The sequence below is a fragment of the Homarus americanus genome, unplaced genomic scaffold (genome assembly GCF_018991925.1).
Source record: "Homarus americanus isolate GMGI-L3 unplaced genomic scaffold, GMGI_Hamer_2.0 scaffold34360, whole genome shotgun sequence".
NCBI classification, from domain to species: Eukaryota; Metazoa; Arthropoda; class Malacostraca; order Decapoda; family Nephropidae; genus Homarus; species Homarus americanus.
The window spans coordinates 656,601-680,133 of NW_024739403.1; the positions used below are offsets into that span (position 1 = coordinate 656,601).

The 23,533-nt window shown below is 37.2% G+C and overlaps 2 protein-coding genes across 2 annotated transcripts; one reads left to right on the top strand and one right to left on the bottom strand.

Annotated features, from left to right (window-relative positions):
- Positions 1-698: 698 nt before the first annotated feature.
- LOC121874681 lies at positions 699-13,013 on the bottom strand. Its single transcript, XM_042378924.1, has 7 exons — positions 12,364-13,013; positions 9,721-9,931; positions 5,955-6,099; positions 5,475-5,646; positions 4,951-5,050; positions 2,826-2,957; positions 699-2,371 (listed from the first exon to the last, which is right to left on the bottom strand). Exons 1-7 carry the CDS (start codon positions 12,991-12,993, stop codon positions 2,031-2,033), a joined length of 1,731 nt encoding a protein of 576 aa, XP_042234858.1. The 5' UTR covers positions 12,994-13,013; the 3' UTR covers positions 699-2,030.
- A 3,545-nt stretch (positions 13,014-16,558) lies between these two features.
- Positions 16,559-18,865, top strand: LOC121874683. The gene has a single exon (XM_042378927.1). The coding sequence runs from the start codon at positions 16,920-16,922 to the stop codon at positions 18,264-18,266; it is 1,347 nt and encodes a 448-aa protein (XP_042234861.1). The 5' UTR covers positions 16,559-16,919; the 3' UTR covers positions 18,267-18,865.
- The last annotated feature ends 4,668 nt before the right edge of the window (positions 18,866-23,533 follow it).

The following is a 23,533-nucleotide window of genomic DNA, read 5'->3' on the forward strand; positions in this document are numbered from 1 at the left end:
CTCTCTTTTCTGGTTACAGCCGCAGCAAGCAACACCACCTCCTCCGCCGCTACCTGGCGGCCCTCGCTCCTGCCGGCGAGCATGGCGACCCACAAGCTGTCCTCCTCTGAGCACCCTCACCAACCAGCTCTCTCTACTCAACGCTTGTAACCATGCCACTTCCCAGCACCAAGCTGCATTGTACATCCAATACAACATGTATACAGAGAGCACATTGTGAGTTTCCTTTCTCCATCCCATCCTGAGTGTGAACCAAACATCTCGTACCCCACAACCCTAAGTTTTAATACTTCCTAAGCCCTGTAATTCTCCTTCAGGGTCCCTGTTACGATCATGAGCTTAAAAAAAAACTAAGTATTTAAGTTTATCAATATTAACTTATTTTATACAGCTACCAATTAATTTTTTCTGTGAAATGTCCCATAACAAACACATTTCATAGTGGGACTATTATTTTTGCTGATAATGAACTACAGTACTTTACAAACCCATTCTTTTCGCCAGTTTTTGATCATGAAAAGATGAAGAGTACTGTATAAAACTTTCAATTAATACTCATATTCATGTTTTATTGTTTTATTTCAATATACTCTAATCTTATTCAAATGGATATACATCACAGCTGAATATCTTGATTCACTAAAAAAATCAATTATCTAATAAACGAATAAACGTGTATTTGAAAATAAAGTACCGTATCAATATCTCATCAACACTAAACTTGACAGAAATTAGAAGACTATCAACTTCGACACTTGTTCATTACTGTTATTAAAGAATCTCTATCTTTATAACAGTCATTCTCTACAAGTATCAGTATTCAAGCTATAATCACTCGTTTCTAGACATATATTCTGGTAGATTTATCCTTATAACTGAAAATAAGTGATATTTGGATATGACCAAGTTAAAAGTGTATTAGAGAACTGTACTGTACAGAGTACTGTGTTTTAGTAAACTTTCTTTGGTTTAATCTTTGGAACAGCTGATTTCTATTGATAATCGTCCTCAGTAGTACCGGTACATAAAATATCAATACAGATTTCATCAGTACTGAGCACTTTCATGATCAATACTGTATATCATTTGTGGTCACAACTCACTACCAAGTAACACTATTTTTAAAACTAAAACCTTATCAAGGAATTACCAGTGCAACAACAAAGATTTACTGTACTGATATTAGTGCAGTATAGGTATGCTTATTTTAACAAAATATTCACACATCTTTCTTGGAGTTATACTTCTTTGTATGCAGTCTACCGAGCTAGACTTGATCTACCGGAATATTTACACCGTAGCATCTATTAACCCAACCTAACCTAACTTAATCTAATATATATTAATCTAACATAACCTGACTTAATCTAACCTAACCTAAATTAACCTCGGTTAATTTAATGGATGCCAGAGTGTAAATATCCCGGTAGACACAACTTCAGCTCGGTGGGCCGCTTGCTATAGTAGCTCCAGCTCGGTAGGCCGTATACTGTAGTAGCACCAACGATACTATATTATACTTGTACATACTGTACTCTAATTGTTTTACCATGAAAAAAAAAATATTGTTATACGGTCAAGATAAAAATTCTTCAAATTGTTGTTCCCGTTAATCATAATGTATTTGTAGATGAAACTTCGATTTTTTTAAAACAAATCTAACAGAATCACTTCATATAAGATCAGCAATACAGTTTACACGTACAGAGAAAAGATATGTGTACAATACACAAATTACATCCTTTCTAAACTTTCAGAATACATATACTGGACTGAACTGTGTGTGTGTGTGTGTGTATGCCATCCCTAAACTCAATTCAGGTAAACAAAAGCTTATTTACACTTGTTTTAAGTGGTAATGATGTACAGTGTAAAGAATATTGAATCTACTACTTCCATATTAATAAAGTTATACACAATAAAAATATATTACTTGACATCAATAATTATCCAAAAGAATTCAGAATTTTTAATCCTTAATTGAAAAGCTCATCTAGAAATTATCAAAACTTTGGTGATGGGCATGGAACTTATGAAATAAATATAGTATCAGCTTGCGATAATGGTAACTCTGCTGCATTAACAAATTCACTTTCTGATACAGGTATTTCCATATTTTTTTCTAATTCATTACAAGCTGCAAAAGAATCAGAGCAGGCTCCATTTGTCAAAACATTTACCTTGATATAGCTATCGTTAGTTTTTATACGAGTACCAAGTTGCTCCGTATCACCCAACTTACCCACCACATCAACGTATTGGGCGCAATTTGTAGGATCTTGAGGTGTACTAAGGCTTGTGTCAGATGGCTGACACAGGAATGTCTCAAAGCCAGAATCTCGTTCCATATGCATTTCTGTCTTCCCTCCATCTATGTAAATGACAAAAATATGCTTATAAGATGTTTTTTATAAAAAAAATCCTGCAATATATTATCAAAATCAGTGCCTCTACCCACTATCCCCGAAAATGCAACTATCTGGATATACTCTCCATAATTAGAAACAACAGCGAAGTGGTCTATAATGACCCTGCAAACCCATATTTGTTCAAAACATGTGCCATTGATTAAAAAGGGCTGGGTATCAAATCATGACTCATTACAGTAGATACGTCCCTCATAATTTTCTTCAAAATTCGGATGCTTCCCATTTGGAGCACTGTCAGTTGACTGAGAAAGTCTGAAAGAGGGCCAACAGACTGGTGCCTACACTCTGACACCCTGGGATGCACCATGTCAGGGCCAGGACTCTTATGAAGCTTTAGTCAAGGTGAGAGAGAGAGAGAGAGAGAGAGATGAAAACCATAAATCTAGTTACCCTAACCTGCAAATAATGAATCTGTACTGGTGTCGCTCTCAGACAAATACAGAATATATGAATTCTCAGAAGTACTGCATTCACGTTCTAGACATGTCTGGCACTGTAAAGGTGATTTGTCAGGACCCCGAGGACGACCTAGAATGAGTATTATGCATATCAACAAACTGACCATCATGTTCTTGTATTTATTAATGAACTCAAAAAAGCAGGTACTCCATATTCAGAATAATAATAAAAAAGCAACATTCATCCCAAATACAGTATAAAATTTCTCAATGAAGAGGGGAATGAGGGTTGCATGATGTGTGATTTTGGTCAGAAAGTGGGAACAATCAGCAAAGGGCCTAGCAACAGCACAGCATATTTGATGGTACAAGCACGTCACTGCCATTATGGCTTATTAAGCCACTGCAATGCAGTAGATACTAGGCTCGCCACCTGTCCTAAGGTTTACCAGTTATTATCCAGGGCACCTTGTGTATCAAAGTCTTATACTCAGTGTGCTATCACTTCCTGTGAACCCAAATTTATAGGTGGGGCATACAGTGCTTAAAAAAACACTAATATGCCGGAAAGGGTTTGGATGCAGGACGGTAACATAATGAGTTATTAGTTATTGAAAAGATACTCGATCCAGTTAGAAAGGTGTACCAAGTGAAAATGGGGAATGGTCGGAATAAAAAGTTATTTCAACAGCACCTTCAAGGAAAGGGTTGTGCATCTGTAATTTTTTTTTTTACGGGAATTAGCACACCCAGGCACAGGTCACTGACCCACATCGGGGCCTGGGGGGCGAAAATGTAATAGTAATAATAATAATAATGATAATAATAATAATAATAATAATAATAATAATAATAATAATAATAATAATAATAATAATAATAATAATAATAATAATAATAAAGAACCACAAAGAAATACAAAATGAAAAAAATATAAAAATGAGGAACAATATATGTATGTTGTGTTGTCAATAGTAAGAGAAACAATTGAGACCCTGCAATTGTGTGAAAATAAGGCAGAAAGTCAGATCAGCAACCTGGGACTTGGTCACAATTTTCGTGGTGCCATATGGCAGCAAGATCTACCATAGACAACACATTATGCTTCCAATATCTTCCCAGGCGGTAGTACCTCCGTTTGGTAGCTGCAACAATAATTCATTATCACCAGGCTAAACAAAATTGAGTCTGGGTTGTTGCTAGTTACAGATTGAGAGAGAAGCAGATGCATGCGCTTGCCATTAGGTTGAAGCTAGGGTAGACAGGGTAGGAGCCACATCAGGTACAAATGTACCAGGAGGATGGCAAGTGGGGCAGTCCTCAATAGCCATGGCCTTTGAGATTTAGAACTGAAAGACGGTCACCCAGGTGAGTATGTTGAAATCAGGAGCGCATTAAGAAGAATTTCTACATCTGAAGACCCCTGGAGTGAGTAGAGATCGCCCCAATACAACAACTGAATTGACAAGTTGGGACTAAAGTGAACACACCAGTTGAGGTATGGACAGTCAGACGGACTCAATGGGAGTATGGATAAGTGCGATAGGTACTACAGCTGGAATGAGCATAACATTCTTTCTCCCTAATGGGTGGTACAGGCATTCTAACGTAACCTATACGTTTCAACTTACTTCCAATGCATTCCAAAGTAGGGATAAAGGGGCATATTTATCTCATAATTTCCGTGACACCCCAATTCAGATACTGATTTCAAATGGGTTTCTTCTAATTACAGCCAAGTAGAATCAGTAAACAGTATTTATTTTTTATTGCTTTGACGAGGTAGCTTTTTTTTTCTTAGGGGTGATATAAAAGCGATATGCACCACGGGTACAGGCCCCCCACTTATGTGCATTTTCTTCTGAAGTAATACCTTTCCTTTGTTATAGCTTTATTATGATGTGATGCGGAAGATAATAGGAGGGAGATGAACATCCAGGAAGCAATGATATGTTGTGAACAACCAGAAATTACTGATTGAATTATTCTTAATGTGTGTGTGTGTGTGTGTGATGGTAAGCCACACACGTAACTGGATAATGAAGGTGTTAAAGTATAAATCGACTAGTAAAATGTAAAGTAACGTTCAGTAAATATGGTGCAAGAAAATCAAGTTAACTAACCATTATCATTGGGGTGTTTGAGATAATCTCGCAGTGCCCCACCATGGTAAGTTGGTCTCTCGCGGTCCCACATCCAGTGGTCTGGCTGCATCCCAATCACCTGGGATATATGAAATTTTACTAAACCTTAGGTAAACTACACATTTTAAAAGTGTCCAATATATTCTTCAATTATGGTCTATCTCCATTCACAGAAGCTTCAAAATGTTCCATTAATTTTCAAGTTATGTTCTATGTAATTCTGTAATTCTTACATAAGATTTTTTTTACAAGAGCTTGTACTATAACCACCATTCTGCATTAAATATATTAAGTAATAACCCAAAACAAATCACACATATTCAATTTTTTTCTCATACAAGAACAAAGCCCTACTACACTGTCTTTAAACACTTTTCAGGCAATAAAATTGTACACCGTTTGTCACATTCATTGACTAAAATCAATAAATTGCACACAGAGGAAGCCTTTATATACAGTATGTTCTGTATTCAGTTTTCAATCAGCCTGGAAATTAACACTACCTGGTCACAACATCTCTTAGAAACAACTGCACGACAGTCGATCGCCCAGAAGATATCATCCCGCATCTGTAGGAGTAAGGGGTAGGTCTTGCGCCATTTGCGACCAAGTGCCCAGGGGAAAACTTCGAATTTCAACTCTTCTTCATCTTCTTCCATATCATGTGCAAGATATCTGTAACATTAAGTAATATACAATCGACTACTCTCTAAATCTTCAACATTTGGTTGGATGTGTTAAATTAAGGAGACCTTTCGCCTCAGATAAGAGAATAGGATCGCTCACGGAAAATTTTGGAAATTTTCCCTGACCTCTGAGTAGAAAATGTTTTTTCTTACCGCTCCTGTTTCGTACTTTGCAAAAAAAAAAACTACAAATTGATTTATTCACCTACACGCTCGCAGCTAGATAGATATATAGATATCCTGTATACATGTATACAGAAATAGAGAGAGAAATTAATGCATTACTGTAGTACTTACAAAGCTGCAAAGAAGTTTTCTTTAGAGTACTGGTCGCACTTATATCCAGCACGCACAAGGTAGGTGAACACCATGGCCAGCAGGTACTTGTCAGCATAGCGACGACAAATGTCAACTTTTAGAAATTTTCTTACAACTGGGTCCTCTTAAAACAAAGAAAATAATGCACACTGTTAGACTACTCATGTAACAAAGATTACATTAGTTTCCCCTCAAAAATGCATTATTATCGTAGAATTCGTTTAGTATACTATTAGGGACAGATGCATGACAGTAAATATTTATTATAGATAATATACTTCATGTCAAACCAATATGCAATTCATCAGGGTATATCTATAAACGACTATCACATGCATTCTATTCTACTAATACAGTACTACTGTCAAACTTAGTGACATTAATCAGAACCAAAAATTTATTTGCAAGGTTAATACAGTAGTTCAATTAAGTTTTCTCAGGAATTATAATTTTTCACTGTTACCTGACATTTAATATTCAATATTAATATCACTGTACAATTCTAAATTTTTAATTTACATTATTATAAAATTCACTCTCTATAAAACTTGCTTACTGAACTTGTGTCATCAGCAAGGAAGGATTCATGTAATGAGGTGATAATGGACTGATCCACCGGCAAAAGCAGATTAATTGGTCTCTGTTATAACTGAAAGATCTTAAGTAAAGCAACAACAAAAACGATTTGCAAATACAAGATTTTTAAATATAAAATCATTAGGTATACATTCAAGGAGTCTTCAAAATCTCTAATAAAATAAGATCATATTTATAACATCAGGAATACTGATACCCTATAACCGAACCCTGCATGGACAGTTGCCAAACTACTGTATAGTACTACCCTGATCTATCCTCCTCACACGATTCAGTGTGTCAACATATTGATGCTTTATGCCAACCTCACACATGTATGCTATTCTACATGAACCTTACATCATACATGCCCTACCCCATCCTGTGACCCAGTAAGCACTAGCAGTGATGGTGGTGTTCCCTTGTAGTGGATTCCTCCCCTACAAACGCCGTGTGTCGCTGACTAGCCGACCCCCCGCGATTTCACCAGCCTGCACCTCGTGGGCAAGGTCAGGTAACCAGCGCCCCCGAACAAAGCGGAGGTCTACAATCAAGCCACGCCTACCCCCACTATATAAGACATAAGAACATAAGAACACAAGAATGGAGGAAACTGCAGCGGGCCTATTCACCCATACTGGGCAGTCCCGTTTATACCCAACCCCTATTGCTCATATAAGCATCCAACCTATGTTTGAAGCTATCCAGCATATTCGAGTTAATGATGATATTTGGTAACTTGTTCCATTCATCCACTACTCTGTTTCCAAACCAGTGTTTACCTATTTCACGCCGAAATCTAAATTTGTCTAATTTAAAACCATTGTTACGAGTTCGCTCCTGGTTGGATACTTTGAGTACCTTTGTCATGTCCCCTTTGTTTAACCCTGACTTCCATTTATACACCTCTATCATGTCGCCCCTCACTCTACGTCTCTCGAGGGAGTGCAAATTAAGATGCTTTAACCTGTCTCTGTATTCAAGGTTCCTAATGCCCTGAATTAGTCTTGTCATTCTCCTCTGGATTCTTTCCAATGATTCTATATCCATTCTGTAATACGGTGACCAGAACTGAACTGAGTATTCCAGGTGAGGTCTAACAAGCGCTAGATATAATTTTAAGATGACCTCGCTAGTCCTGTAACTAACACACCTTTGTATGAATCCAAGTACTTTATTAGCCTTGTTACGAGCAAAAACACATTGCTTACTTGGCTTAAGATTCCTACTTATCATTACTCCTAAATCTCTCTCGCAGTCGGATTCCACAATGGCATCGTTGTTCATCTGGTAACTGGTTTTCCTGCATACATCTCCTATACTGAGTACTTTACGTTTGTCCACATTGAATTTCATCTGCCATTTTTCCGACCATTCGAAAAATTTGTTTAGATCTTCCTGTAGTTTTGCAGAGTCCTTGCCAGATTTAATTACACGTCCTATTTTAGTGTCATCAGCAAATTTACTTATGTTGCTGTCTATGCCGATATCTATGTCGTTTATGTATATAATAAATAATAATGGTCCAAGTACAGAGCCTTGGGGAACTCCACTAGTGACGTTGCTCCAATGCGATTTAGTGCCGTTTATGCTCACTCGCTGTTTCCTGTCCCGTAACCACGCCCTAATCCATTTAAGGATATTACCTTTGATGCCATGCTCTTCTACCTTTCTAATTAGTCTTTCGTGGGGGACTCTGTCGAAGGCTTTGCTAAAGTCGAGATATACCACATTATAATTGTGCCCCTCGTCCACCGATTCGAAAACTGATGAAAAGAATGTTAATAGATTAGTTAGACATGAAGGCCCGCTTGTGAAGCCATGTTGGGAATCATTGATCAACTTGTGCTTCTCCAGGTGGTTTCGAATAGAGTTTGAAATAATTGATTTTAGTAATTTACCTACTATTGATGTTAGACTGATTGGGCGGTAGTTAGAGGATAGTGATCTATCCCCCTTCTTGAAAATCGGTATTACATTCGCTATCCTCCAGGATTCTGGTACGACACCTGTTTTTAATGACATGTTAAACAACTTTGCTAAGGGCATACTAAGCTCATCCATACATTCCTTTAATACTCTGGCAAATATCTCATCGGGACCAGGTGACTTATTAGGCTTCAGTTTGTCTATTTGCTTATTAACATCGTTACTAGTCATTACTATCTCGCTTAATTTGTTTTCTTCACTATCTCTGAATAGAGTCGGTGCCTCGGGTATCATGTTTAAATTTTCGGTGGTGAAAACCGTTGAAAAATATTTATTCAGATTATTGCTCATTTCTCCGTCGTTATCAGTTAGCTCGCCGGTGTTTGAACGTATTGGTCCAATCTTATCTCGTGTTTTAGTTTGATACATTTGGTAGAATCCTTTGGGTTTGTTTTCGCCTCCCCTGCTACCTTCAGTTCATAGTTCCTTTTGGCTTTTCTTATCTCGGTCTTAACCCTACCGGCCAATACCTTATAATACTCCCGGAGGTAAAATTCGCCACGATTTATCCTTCTACCTATAGCCTTCCTTTGGCCAATAATGACCTCACCTGGCCGTGACCTGCCCCTTCTTCTAGCTACAGCCGCAGCAAGCAACACCTCCTCTGAGCACCCTCACCAACCAGCTCTCCCTACTTACGCTTGTAACCACGCTGCCTCCTCCCAGCACCAGCCACCAAGCTGCATTGTACATCCAATATAATATGTATACAGAGAGAACATTGTGAGTTTCCTTTCTCCATCCCATCCTGAGTGAGAACCAATATCTCATAACCCCACACCCTCTCCTCCTTCTGACCCACTACTTACCAGACTGTAAGAATTTAATCCCACCTTAAACAATTACAAGTATTAAACTAGCCTGACGCTTTATATATTAGTAATGATTTGTAGCTTTGAAGTCATAACATGCACTCGAAGTAAAAGTGAAAAGCTATTGCATACTCTACATACCTGTCATTTGCGTAAACAATTTTGATAAAATAATATTAATCTCTAACAAAAGTCTAAGGTACATAGTGGAGCTAATATTTTAAAAGGTTATCTCACAAAATTATCTCAAGACATCTGTAAGTTACCCTATTACATTGTATATTGGACTAGTGTAATTATAAACCGAGTTACGTGTTAAAAGACCTTAGTTGTTGAACAACAGTAATAACATTATAATAACAACTTACCCACAAGTTGAAAAAACCAGGTCAAGTGTTTGCGTGAAACAAACACATTGCCACTTGAGTTTTCATCACGTCGACTACGTCTAGGAATCCTTTTCTTTTTTTCCTTATCACTGATGATTGGTGTCCCGGCATGCTTGTTGTTGCGTGTGTTGATATTGCTGCTCTCAGCTTTCTTATCCTTTCTCAATGTATTGTCTTCTCCAATGCACTTCTGCAGCGTAAAAAGTAAAAGTTGACGCGCTCTGCCTTCTTTTCCTGTCCGTGTATTACAATTACTGAAGTTTTGTTTCATATGTACTGCGCACATCATTGTCATTCCTAAAAACCTCATTTAATTCATATTACGCTACATAACATTCAAATCCACCGCGCTTGTAGAATCTCAGGAGAGACGTGTTTTCCCCTTTGTTTTACACTCAGGCTCACTCCCAGTCAGTCCCCCTTCGAACACAGTTGTCACTACGTTTATTCCACTCTCTACTGGCAAACGCAATCTTGAATTAGTCTGTGGAACTCAACTTTAGTAATTCGCCAGACCTTTGTCAATGAGTAACAGTTAGATTGTTTGTAATTTCTGTCATTGCGTGAGTAGCGATCGCTGGCAACTCAGGGATATATATACCCGCGCATCACGCAGGGCGAGCGTCCCCTGACGCCGCTACATGTTTCCCCAGATCGACGGTGGGCTTAATTGAAACCCACCGGTCGCTCGGAGCCGGTGGATACCCAGTAATGGTCAATATAGGAGTGATGGCGCTGATTCGACATGATTAATCGGCTCCACTCTACCTCGTGGGCCCAGGGCCCCAGACCCGCCTCGTGTCGGAGTGTAACCGACCACAACAGCAGTCATCAGTTGTTAGAGGCGCCAGTGCTATGCCTTGGAGTTATGGTCCACAGTGTGGTTGTATGTGTTTGTTAATAATTACCCCATGTTGGGTAGTGGACCCATGTAGGTGTTTGTATCAGTATTAACGTGTTGTTGTGAGGGCATCTCCTATGCCCTACCAACAGTCTGTGAAGTGCCATTTGCCGGTTGGTCTTGTAGTGGATTCCTCCCCTACAAGCACCGAACCTTCTCGAATTCCCCAGCCTACGCCTCCAGCGCCGCCCACGGAGCGGGGGTCAACTATCTACCCACGCCTACCCCCGCCTTATAAGGCCTGACACCGCTGTGACCATCCTCTTTTCTACCCAGTGCCACCAGCAAGCAACACCTCCGCGCCAGCCGTGCGGCTGCCGCTCCCGCCAGCGACCTTGGCGTCCCTCAAGCCGCGTGCCCTCACTCTGGGCACCCTCACCACCCAGCTCTCTCTACTCAACGCTTATTACCATGCTACCTACCCAGCAACAAGCTGCATTGTACATCCAATACAAAATGTATACAGAGAGCACATTGTGAGTTTCCTTTCTCCATCCCATCCTGAGTGTGAACCAATATCCCATACCCCTACAGTCTTATAACTGGATGTAATGAGAAATACCTAGTAAAGTAATCTGCAAGGAGTGGCCATGTAGCTATGTATTGTGAGTAAGGACAAGGAACTGGTCCTGCTATGTAATGTAATGTGACACCAGTAAGATTGTGCACGGTAAGAGCATACTACCTGAGTGATTGTTGTTGAGTAAATAAGAAAATAACGAAATAAGTAAATAAGAAATACGGAGTCTGTAATAAGCCCAGGAGTTGAACCTGGTAATTATACAGTATGTTAATAATATCTATTTTCCCCTTTGATTTTATATTAATAAACTTAGTCTTTGAGTATTTTAGGAGTATTCATTTCTCCCACAGTAGTTACCTTTATTTCCGTCCAAGTGACCCTGATATCAGAAATACACTACCCATGTGCCTAGACCACCGACATGCTACCAAAATGAACTGAAGTAAGTAGAAAGAATAATTGAAAGAACTAAGACATGTGGTGGTTTCACCCTTCTTTCCCCTTATCGATCTGGTCAATGAAAAACCTAACCCAATGCCTAGTCCACTCTGCCCGCGACCTAACGATTTACATACTGTCCAGAGGGGGTCTGGTGGCAGCGACCCTTAGAAATTAATATGAGAGTGAAGTATTCCCCCTTAGAATTAGTGACCCCAGTCTGGCAGTATACATAAACCTTTGGCAAATGGTGTATCTGAGTGCCGGAACAAATTTGGTAGTCCTTTGGACTTCTTCAGTCAATTAGTAATCTTAGGCATATCTCGGGAACCAAGAAGAACTGCAATACTCCAACTGAGGGAACATTAAACCCTTGAAATGCCTTAATAGACACGGACCATACATGTATGTATGTATAGGATTTTCGTATTACAGTATTCCCACTAGTTCATTAACAAGACTCACCTTCTGACAACGATTCCAGAACGTCAGTTCGTTTAGTCCAACTTAAAATTAAAGAGGCTACCTTCTAAACTCAACAATAGGAGATTAATGTTATATTATTCTTGCGTTTCGCTTATACTGTTTGTAAGAACACGATTAAGATGAAGAAGCAATAATTTTCCAGGAAAAAAGTAAGAGGGTGAACTGAATGTTACCGTAATTAAAAGTAGCCTAATATACACAAGACTGGCTCTTAGATTTCATGGACAGAAGCGTAAGACCCAAATTAAAGATAAAAGTTCAAAAGTAAACTTACCCGGGTGGTTTGTGCAGGTGGGTGATCGTCCAGTTTTGTGTGGGCGAGGCATCTGACCCCGGATGGTGTTTGAGGGTACTGGCTCACCTGTTGCTTTAATTGAAACTCCTTTCGGGTTTTCTCCAGCATCGAGACTGCTGTGAATATGCTGGAGTCTACAGGTGAAATGTTCTCTTTGTCAGCTAATTTGTCTTCACAAAGGGGGACTTTTTTTTTATCTTGTGCAAGTGGAAACAATTTGCGAACAGGAAAAGATAGTGGTGCAATGGGCAATGAAGGCGGAACAATGGGGAACGCCGTGTTTGGAGTGATCAATTTACTCCTAAAAGTATTCAAAACTTCCTGTAGAATGGCCCTTGTTGGACGGGGTGGAGCGGTAATCTTCATGGTCATCCCTGACGTCCCCGTGGGTTGAATGTGATCCTTCTCTAGCCGAGGCATCTTGCGTGCTGACTGTTGCTGTTGATCATAAGCCTCCTCACCATCGGTGCAGCCCTCCTTAAAACTTGTTTCATGGCTGTTGATATCATGACTGGATGCAAATTCTTTGCCATTAGGCGAGTTAAGTGAAAATATACTCTGAGCCTGTCGGTCGTGGCGATGACGAATGTACACAGCGTTCACCCTCATCACTGCCGTCCCGTACCCCAATCACTACGCCTTCTGCAGGGGAAGACACAAAGGCATATTATCACCAACTGCAATAATTTCCTGCAACTTAATTATCGGTTAATAAAATGACACGAACACACAAAAAAATCCTTCGTAAATATGATATTGCAATCGTGATATTTTTCATAGCATAACCACCTTAACCAGTACGTAATTTAAATGCCTAGCTAATGTCGAATGTGTCCCTGAAATTAAAATTTACTTGCTCTAAATTGTTGGAATCGCACCCTGCTCTTCATGTACAAATACTAGGAATGTTTAAAACTCGGGTATTTACCCTGACCATTACAACTGGTTAACAAGAAACGGCCACTGATAAATAAATCTGAATGTAAAAACCAAGCAAAGCAAAAAATAATGAAATCGGCGGAATGCATAAAGAATTTCCATAATATTGTTAAAATCTAAAGTATTTGCAATGAAGTTAAAAAAAAGTGAGTTGAAGCTGTTCAATAGAAATGCAAAATATTGCAATTCAGACTAGACCATTTTAGAGTTATACAGAACTGTGTTGCACAGCTGAGATCATATTGCCAACGAGGTCCTATATTGCATCCAAGACCACAAATTGCCAAAGGACCTATGCTGCATATCAGACCACATAATTTTTACCAACCAAGAACCAGTGGAGTTTTACATAACGTTGAAAATTACAATATAACAGCAACGTTGAGAATTCCCTATAGCCCTATGTGTTAAGGCTAAGGTAACTTCATTGTCCATATTATTTTAATCATACGACACCACAAGAAATCGTTATACATGTACTATCATTTCTTTTGTACTGATATGAAATGGAAATGCTTTGTACTTCATATTTTCCAGTGTATTTGAAGGTATGAAGCGGCTGTGAACGTTGTGAAAAAATCAGCCTAGTCTAACCCATTTACCTAACGTAGTGCAAAGATTACAAAAAGTATATTTGGCGTCATCGGTGTGCCCGATTTCAGAAATTTTCCTTCAATTACTCTCAATTCTTGCTCATTTAAACTATGTTTTTCCTATCACTGTATGGTAAAATGTTTATTTTAATTATGACAGGAAATTTCAATGCGCTTGATAATTGTCGCAAGCCCATACAAAAACAGCATCAACCATACCTCTCACTTCTCCAGATTACATATGTAACATAATGAACTGAGAGCTGTAGTTCTTAGTATACTGTACAATACTACCAAGTAGGCCGTTGGCTACGCTTCCAGTCAGAGTACCGTCCTCATATTTGAGGGTTGGCGACAGTCCACTCTAAACGTTCTCGGACTGCTTTTACCAATCTCTTAGGTTTTATATCTAGGGATTCGCTTTTTAATTTCAATCATCCACCCCAGTCTTTAATAGCCAAATACAGTACCGTACAATCTAAATATAAGACTTGATTTGTCAAGATAATTTATTTTCCTATTTCTGTTTATTATACCCAACTGGCAATCACTCAATATACAGTATAAGATTCTCAGATAATTTAATCCGGGAATCGAGTGGCTTGTCTCAAGATCGTAAATAATATCTTCGTAAATGTTCTAAACCTATCCAATATTCGCCGATGGCAGTTACCACTCCAACCTTGTACAGTTGCGTAAATGTTCCTACACCCCTAGGTGTCGTCAAACGGAAATGTCGCAGTTGTAGTATCACTATTTATGAATGTATGGGTATTGGTCGTGTAACGGCTGACGTGATTGGTGGATAGGTTTGCTATAGGTCATCTAGTTTGGCTGTTTGGAGACAGGGGTTACCACAGATACTCTATATAGTCTTTGGGTTACCACAGGGGGTGTAGGAACACATTTCCACAAGAGTACATGTAATTTTATGCTTATGATTTTAGAAGGTGCTTGAAATACTTACCTTGGTGCTCAAGATTATGATTATATCTAAAACAAGTAACTATATGCAATAAAGCACGACTCATGTGTATCTTCACCACCTCCCACGAAGGAAACAACAAGACCGATTGCTCGATCAGCTGACAATGACAAACCGATGGCGCGCAAATCAGCGCAATGCAGGTGAAGTAACACTTTATGAAACTTGAAATCATTTATAAAATTGTATTGCTATGATTTATGTTATGTATTTCTCAATTTATTTTTTATATTTTTTATCATACCTACTTTAATAAAAAATAAAGTTTGAACAGAATGTAGTCAAGTAACTGTATCGCGATTCCCGCCGTGGAGTTCCTGAATGAAAAGCAAGATAAGAAATTTATAGCAAGCTGTTTTCTTTGAACAATTCTAACTTCTAACAATTGAACCCTTTCGCTGCCATTCCCACACTTACTATTTTATTCTGGCAACCACCAGACGATTTTATTTAGCTTAGCCTTAGGGTAACCTTCCGCAGCCAAAGCTAAGGGTTAACATAAACTAAATTTTAAGGTAAAGCTAGGATTCCTTTCACGCGTTTGCAGTGCGTTTGCATTTTCAATCGCTACAGGGAGCGATTGGCATGTACTGCCAACGCATAATGCTAACGCAACCGTGCCAATGTAAATAACCGTGTACATTTCAATGTGATCTATTTTTGGCGCTAACGCTAACGCAACCGCTAACGTGTAAATGGAACCCTAGCTTAAGTTTGTTTACTTTTACTTTACTTTTATCCTTTTCGCTACTGATCAGCTCGTTAGCTGTTTGGACAGTTGATCACGTCTCTGTTACGCACTGTGAATGATAAGACAACGAGTTTATCACTGCTATCGATTATAGCCAGTGTGCCAGAGCGAAACATTCGCCACGAGAATTCGGAAATCTAGTGAAATTTCATAGCTCCTGGTTCGATGCTATTGTGCGCATTCGTATAAACCTTTAATGATTGGAGACATGTGTTGTGTTAAATTTGTAATCACAGTAGATAGGTTGAAAAGATTTAAATCAGACGTGTAAAGATATTCCTGAAAAATGTGATGATACATTTAATGAATAATGTGCTAAATTTCTAAACATAAGATAATATGCTGAAAACATTAAATTCACTAATATAATATATTTTTGTTGCATAATGCACGCTGTTACTTAATTAATGGTGTTTCCTGTTACACAAGAGATTTTCGCTTCGCAATTTGATGCTACAATGGATGAATAATAATTTATGTTACATTTTGGTCTCATAATTATGTTGAAAACACTTATAAAAGGTTTGGGCTTCATAAATTGAAAGTACAATTGATGACTAATGGTTTTTGCGATTTTTTATGACATTAAATTACGTTGAAAATATAAAAATTTGTTTTATTATTTCATGTTACAATAGAGGAATAATATGTTTGCTATTCTTTTAATCATGATATGATAATTCTGTCAGTAATGTACTGTATATGCCCTAAATATCGATCGGTAAAAATAGCACGGGATTCTTTTTATTACAGAGTTTGTAGTAAATTTTTATGTCTGGTGAAATCTGGTGACATTTTTTTAATTGTTTGATGTAGGCATTTTAGAATCTGGCAACATTGATTATACGTGGCATAGTGTAGTTGCACCAGGTTAGTACACGGCATGTGACGTTCAGTAATATCGTTTTCTATGTTTCCACAGATGTCAAACCCCGTTACTGTATATAATCTATATTTACAAAACTTCTTTATTCAACTTTGTATATATCATAAGTTATAGAATATTGAGAAAAAATGACTAACACCATCACTATACGACGTACACTGACGACTTTCGATGGTTGCATCACGTTTGGCAGCTCAGCATTCTGGTGAGGGGGATTCTGAGGGTTTGTGAGTGTATAAAGACCGGACTTCGGGCCGAATCATGTATTGCACATCCTAAGGTGCGGTGTACCATAACCATCCGATAATTATTATTTTTTTGTGAAATTAAGAAACAATCCTGAGTTCAACCGAATCGACAGGTGCTGAAACTTCAATAAGTATGTCCTTTGAAGACTTGGTAACTGATCCTTGCCGAGCAGTTAACAAATTAGAAACAGAGGAAGCAACGACAGCCACCTGTGATGAGAATACAGTTATGGAAAATGTGTGTTCTCATTACTTAGAAGGAAAGTGTAGATTTGGCGACGACTGTTTCAACTTACACCCACCTAACGTTGAAGTGAAAAAAGTTACTACTACAAAACACAGTACTCAAAACCAAAATAAATCGGCAAAAAATACCCGAAAAGTACCACCAGAGGTAGAAAACGAAAAAAAGAAACCTCTAAAGACAGCAGGAGATGTGAGAAAGAGGATACAATGGGACCCGGAACTTCAGAAAGAATATTTCACAGTCGGATATTTAGACAGATTTATTGGTGTCGTGGAGAAACCTTATACAGCATTTTCCTGGGAACATCTCTCCATGGTGGACCTGGACCAGCTGGCTGTGCCACAACATCGTATCCAGTACTATAAATATAAGGGTACTAAAGTGTGGGACAAAAATGAGCGACTAGATCATGTATTTGGGAGTGCAGGAAATGGCATTACCATTCAACAAGTTATTCGAGAAGTTGATGCAGAGATTGAAAAAAATACTCAGACTTTCGATTCAGACGAAGATTCTTCAGATGATGAACTGATAGTGCTGGGAGGAGTCTCAAATTCTGGAAGAGGATTAATATCAAATATTTGTGAGGGACAGGGACCAAAGGAAGTATTTCTCCGTGCCACACACTTTTTCTGCATTAAAGTAAAAAACGATCAAGTGAAATCAACTGCAGCGAAGGTGCAGGAATATGTGGTGCAGGGAGAACCTGTCCTTCGCAGCTGTGTCATGCCCAACGAGTTACTACACGTCACTCTTGCTATGGTCCGTATCGAAACACCCGAGGCTATGACTGAGGCTGTCAATATTCTGAATGATTTACAAGGCAGGATTGAGAAATTACTTGGACCAACACCAGAAGATGTTGAGGAAAATCCAGAACGTATCATCAGAGTTCGAGGACTGTCCACATTCGGTGCCAGGGTGTTGTATACGAAACTCCAAGTCCCATCCTCCTTTACTGTCATCGTGGACATGTTGTACGAGGCTCTTCGTCGCGTCGATGGTATCACGGTAACCAATCACTTCGGCTTTGTGCCCCATATGACACTGCTCAAGATTAACAGGCCTACAGCTCGGGAACGCCGCTCAAAGTACTTCAACTCTAGCCTCTATAGTGATTACCTTGAATGCGATTTTGGCACTATTGTGTTCAATAACGTCCATTTCTGTTGTATTGAAGATTTAAGGGGCCCTGATGGATTTTATGTCACTTGCAGAAAGATTGAATTTTGATAATACACACAACGCTATTGTAATACTGGTGATAACAGATTATTTAATCATGTGAGATGTGTCACTCCTATAAACTCCACCTATTACCAAATTTTACCATACAGTAGCAGCACCATTTATCATTTCAGCTGATGTCTTATCTCAATGATTAGTGATAACTGATAATGGAATGGTGAAACATTTCATTTCATGCTAAGGCCCAGACAAATTGTATTTTCTGTTTTAGTTAATTTTGTCTTCAAAGTTCAATGTTGGGAATTGGAATAAAAAAAAAATGGTGAATCTATAAAATCTACAAATGTAATGATTTAGACATGTAATCCATATTAGTGCCTAGCCTATTTTTCAGAGAATGATTCATTGATTTTCAGTTGAACCTCTATACAGTACAGGGTACTGTATTTGTAATTGATGATGATGAGTGCAGTTACTACCTATAATCTCTAATATGAATGCAAAGACCATAGCTGTTTTAAGTGTAGTACAGCAATTCATTATATAATAATTTTAACATCAAAATATTCATTGTAATGATATTTCTAGGAGTTCTGATTGTGTTAATGTCATAAATTAATATACAGTACTGTTGTTTGATTAAATGTTTTTTTCCTTATCCACATTTCACTCCCTTAAGGTTTCTGCTGCTCTCTTTGAATATTAGGGTGACAATAGCTGATTTCCACTCCTGGCACTTTCTCTTGATCCAGAGCTTTCCTGAGAATGAGTCTTAGTGAAATAATTATCTCGAGCACTACCTCTTTTGTTCCCTAGGTTTGTGACCTCTTCACTCTTGGAGTTTTGAATTCCTTCAGTTTTCTTTTATTTCATCTATGATTACTATTTAAATTAATTTCAACCCCTGAAGTATACTGTATATCCTCAGGGAGATAGTCTCCAGAGTCTTCTGCATGAAATACATTTATCCCTTTAGGAGTTCAGAGGGTATATGCTGTCTGCTTCATTGTCCTCCAAATCCAGGGCTTTTTTCTTTTGGTGGCCAACACCATCTTTCAACTTCATCTTGCTTCGGGTATATACAGTATATTAAAAACATTGGGATATTCATTCAAAATTTGGGGCAGCTTCTTGCATAATATTTTTGCTGATCAAATTTCTTGATTGCTCACATTTAGGGTTTACCTGTATGGCTTTAGCCTACAGAATATTTCTTGCTTTAGTTAATTATCCACAGGTGATATTTATTATAGTGGCTCTCCTTGCTTTGTAGTTCACCCATCTAAACTTCCTTCCTCTTCCTTGACTTCCAGATTACACATTTTCTACTGTTGCCTCACCTAACCTAATTTATTCTCAGTAGTTTTTTGCAATTGCACTGGAAGTCACCATGGACGAAGTCATGATATTCTTCCTGCTATATTTTATCCCAATTTTAAAAGCTTGTATGCCAACCTGTACATATTATACTGTAAGTGGAAGTTATTGACAGGAGTGCATTTTTCCTCTAAGTGGACCTTGTCTACTGTTGTTCAATAATCACTGATTAAAGGTTTAGCCTGAAAAACAATACCTTTAATTAACTGATTGAATTAGACCTTGTTACACACACAAAATGTGTTTTGGCAGCTGTAAGTACAAAAGGTGTCTGAAGGATATACATATAATGTAATAGTTATTTTTTATAAAATAATATTGTAATTACTCATACACATCAGTTGGAGTATTTTGCTGGCTAGTGTATAAATCACATAAACTGTACAGTATAATTAATAATTCTGCATCTTTGGAATGAAAATTATTATTCATAGAATTTCTGTACTGTAAGTGTTCATATTATTGCAATTTTTCAAAAAATTAAATAAACAAATAATGTACAGGTAGTTCCCAAAACTATTTCCTGTATCTCTGTATGGGGTTACCTCTGAGCTGAATAAAATTGCATGGCCTTAGCCAAATAAAATATTGAAAGTGGCATCACTATAGTGAAGGGGTTGGTGGAGATATTCTACTAACCTTTATATACAGGGTCCCCTCTAAGCTGAATAAAATTGCCTGGCATTAGCCAAATTAAATATTAAAATTTGAATCCCTGCAGTGAAGGAGGTTAATGAATCCATCAATCATGTCTACAAGCACAGTACAATTATACTATACAGTAAGTCCTAGCTTAACGTCGAGGTTATGTTCCTGAAAACTCAACGTTATACGAAATAACGTTAAGTGGATCATTTTTCCATAAAATGTAGATAAAACATGGGAGTTACGTTCCTGAGCCTCCCTTTGCCCCATGAAATACATTACATATACAGATACAGAAATTCAATGGAATTTTTTTAGAAAATAGTATATACAGCTGCTCCTCGACTTACGACGGGGTTAGGAACCCAGATCCAGGTCGTAAGTCGAATATATATATATATATATATATATATATATATATATATATATATATATATATATATATATATATATATATATATATATATATATATATATATATATATATATATATATATATATATATATATATATATATATATATATATATATATATATATATATATATATATATATATATATATATATATATATATATATATATATATATATATATATATATATATATATATATATATACACACAGTGGGGTATGCTATAACGAACGGATCCTACTACGAATATTCCTATAACGAACGGTTTTACCTATAAAATTGAGAATGCTATAACGAACGAAACTCCTACAACGAACATTATTTAATTTTTTTTTTTTACTAATTTATTGTTTTTTTATTACAAGTATTAATGATATTCTTTATTTCAGGGGTTTAGATGCATATTTATGCACTTTTTTACAATTTTTACAATTTTATATTATATTTTTCAGTGTTAAGTGGTTGTATTTGGGGGCCTGGAACGATTAATCCTATAACGAACGAATGCTATAACGAACAAGGTTCTAGAACCAATTAGATTCGTTATAGCATACCCCACTGTATATATATATATATATATATATATATATATATATATATATATATATATATATATATATATATATATATATATATATATGCTGATAACCACAAGGAAAGAAGAAAACACGAAGTTCCCAAGCGCTTTCGTGTAATTCACATCTTCAGGGGTGAGTACAGACTAAGGAGAAGTACAAAACAAGGTATATATACATAGAGGAGGGTGAGATCAAGTCCACAATGGTCAGGTATTAGGTAATGATCCTACTAATCTTCAAAAAGCACCGCAGCAGTCGGTAGTCAGGTCAGAGGGTAAGCTGACCCAACCTTCTCACCTGGTTACAAATCTTCTTAATTACGAAATTATCCAGTTTGTACATACCATTACTCAAATTCATGTTGACGGATTCGGTATGTTTAATGAGACTAGATTCTATAATGTTCCTACTGTCAATTGAATTACAAGGTAATATTGATCTCACCCTCCTCTGTATATACAGTATATACCTTGTTTTGAACTTCTCCTTAGTCTGTACTCACCCCTGAAGATGTGAATTACACGAAAGCGCTTGGGAACTTCGTGTTTTCTTCTTTCCTTGTGGTTATCAGCATATATATATATATATATATATATATATATATATATATATATATATATATATATATATATATATATATATATATATATATATATATATATATATATATATATATATATCAACAACCTCACCCCGCCAGGACTCGAACCCACGATCTTATGTGTGTGACCAGGGAACGCTACCTATACTAATTATCCTAGACTTTGTAATATATATACAGTCGACCCTCGTTAATTCGGACTAATAGGGGGGAAGGGTGTCGTTTTAGCCGATTGTCCGAATTAACCGATTTAGGGGTTAATATTGCATTATATTTCAAAGTCATTGTTTTCGTCACGATTTTATCCCACTTTCCACTGTAATACGTACGTATTTCAGCAAAAATATTACATTTCCGTGAATGTATTATATCAAGCACAGTATGAATAGAATATCATTGTAATATAACAGTATTTTAACCGAAAACTAGTAAAAAAACGAATAACATCTCAAGAACATTGGAAGCTTAGGTAAAGTCTTTTGTTTTCGTCATGTATTTTATCCTATTTTACATTGAAATATATCACGTTTCAGCAAATTTACTATTTATTTCCGAGAATATATTCATTCAGGCGCAGTTTCGGTAAAATATACGAGTGATGTAACAGTTTTTTAACTGAAAACGATTCGAAAAACACGTACCCTCTAGCCCTGTTCAAGGAGAGGACTGGGAGAAGCTGTTTGGTGCTGCAGACGATGACAAGGAAAATGATTTGGATGGATTTTAATGAAAATATTCAGAAATATGGTATCGTAGTATTTATTCAAGTCAATTAGGATAGAATATTATTGTAATACAACAGTTTTTTAACTGAAAACCAATCGAAAAGCGATTACGGTAACATCTTTTGAACAAAAGAAAGCGAGTCATTGTTTTCGTCACGATTTTATCCCACTTTCCACTGTAATACGTACGTCATTTCAGCAAAAATATTACATTTCCGTGAATGCATTATATCAAGCACAGTATGAATAGAATACCATTGTAATATAACAGTATTTTAACCAAAAACTATTAAAAAAACGAGTAACTTCTCTTGAACATCGGAAGGTTAGGTAAAATCTTTTGTTTTCGTCATGTATTTTATCCTATTTTACATTAAAATACATCACGTTTCAGCAAAACTACTATTTATTTCCGAGAATATATTCATTCAGGCACAGTTAAGGTAAAATATACATGTGATGTAACAGTTTTTTAACTGAAAACGATTCGAAAAACACGTGTACCGTCTAGCTGATTGATACTCAACAGCTGGTGGTGCGTCATGCGTCGTTGTAAACAATAGGAGGTTGAAGTAGATTACCGGGTATTATATTAAGTGTGAAATATCGAAAAGGTTTTTATTACCGGTATTTTTTGTAGATCAATGAGAACTGTGATACCGTATATGATATGATAAGTTAGCCTGTGCTAAGAACTTCAACATAGACTACTGAAAACACGTTGTAAGGTAATTTAGCCTATTGTAAGTTGGTGAGCTTCATTTGCTGAAGGAACTGCACAACTTTTCATTACTAATTGGTACATATTTCACGTTTCCATTGTTTACTGGCAGTAAATGGTAAATATTTTTCATGTCTGAAGCTAAAAGTTGCATCCCCCCCCCCACACTAGTGGTGGAGATGTTACATTTAACCAAAAAGACGCTGGTGTTTTATCCCAGCAGTGGGTGGACCAGCATTTTAGCTTAAGGTC

What these genes read in the sequence shown, in the direction of transcription:
- LOC121874681 (XM_042378924.1), bottom strand. Translation starts at nt 12,993, where the DNA reads ATGAGGGTGAACGCTGTGTACATTCGTCATCGCCACGACCGACAGGCT. An exon ending in CACCTGCACAAACCACCCGG is followed by an intron (nt 9,932 to 12,363) that starts GTAAGTTTACTT and finishes TTTACGCTGCAG; the next exon opens with AAGTGCATTGGAGAAGACAA. An exon ending in CTGGTTTTTTCAACTTGTGG is followed by an intron (nt 6,100 to 9,720) that starts GTAAGTTGTTAT and finishes CTTTGTTTTAAG; the next exon opens with AGGACCCAGTTGTAAGAAAA.
- LOC121874683 (XM_042378927.1), top strand. Translation starts at nt 16,920, where the DNA reads ATGTCCTTTGAAGACTTGGTAACTGATCCTTGCCGAGCAGTTAACAAA.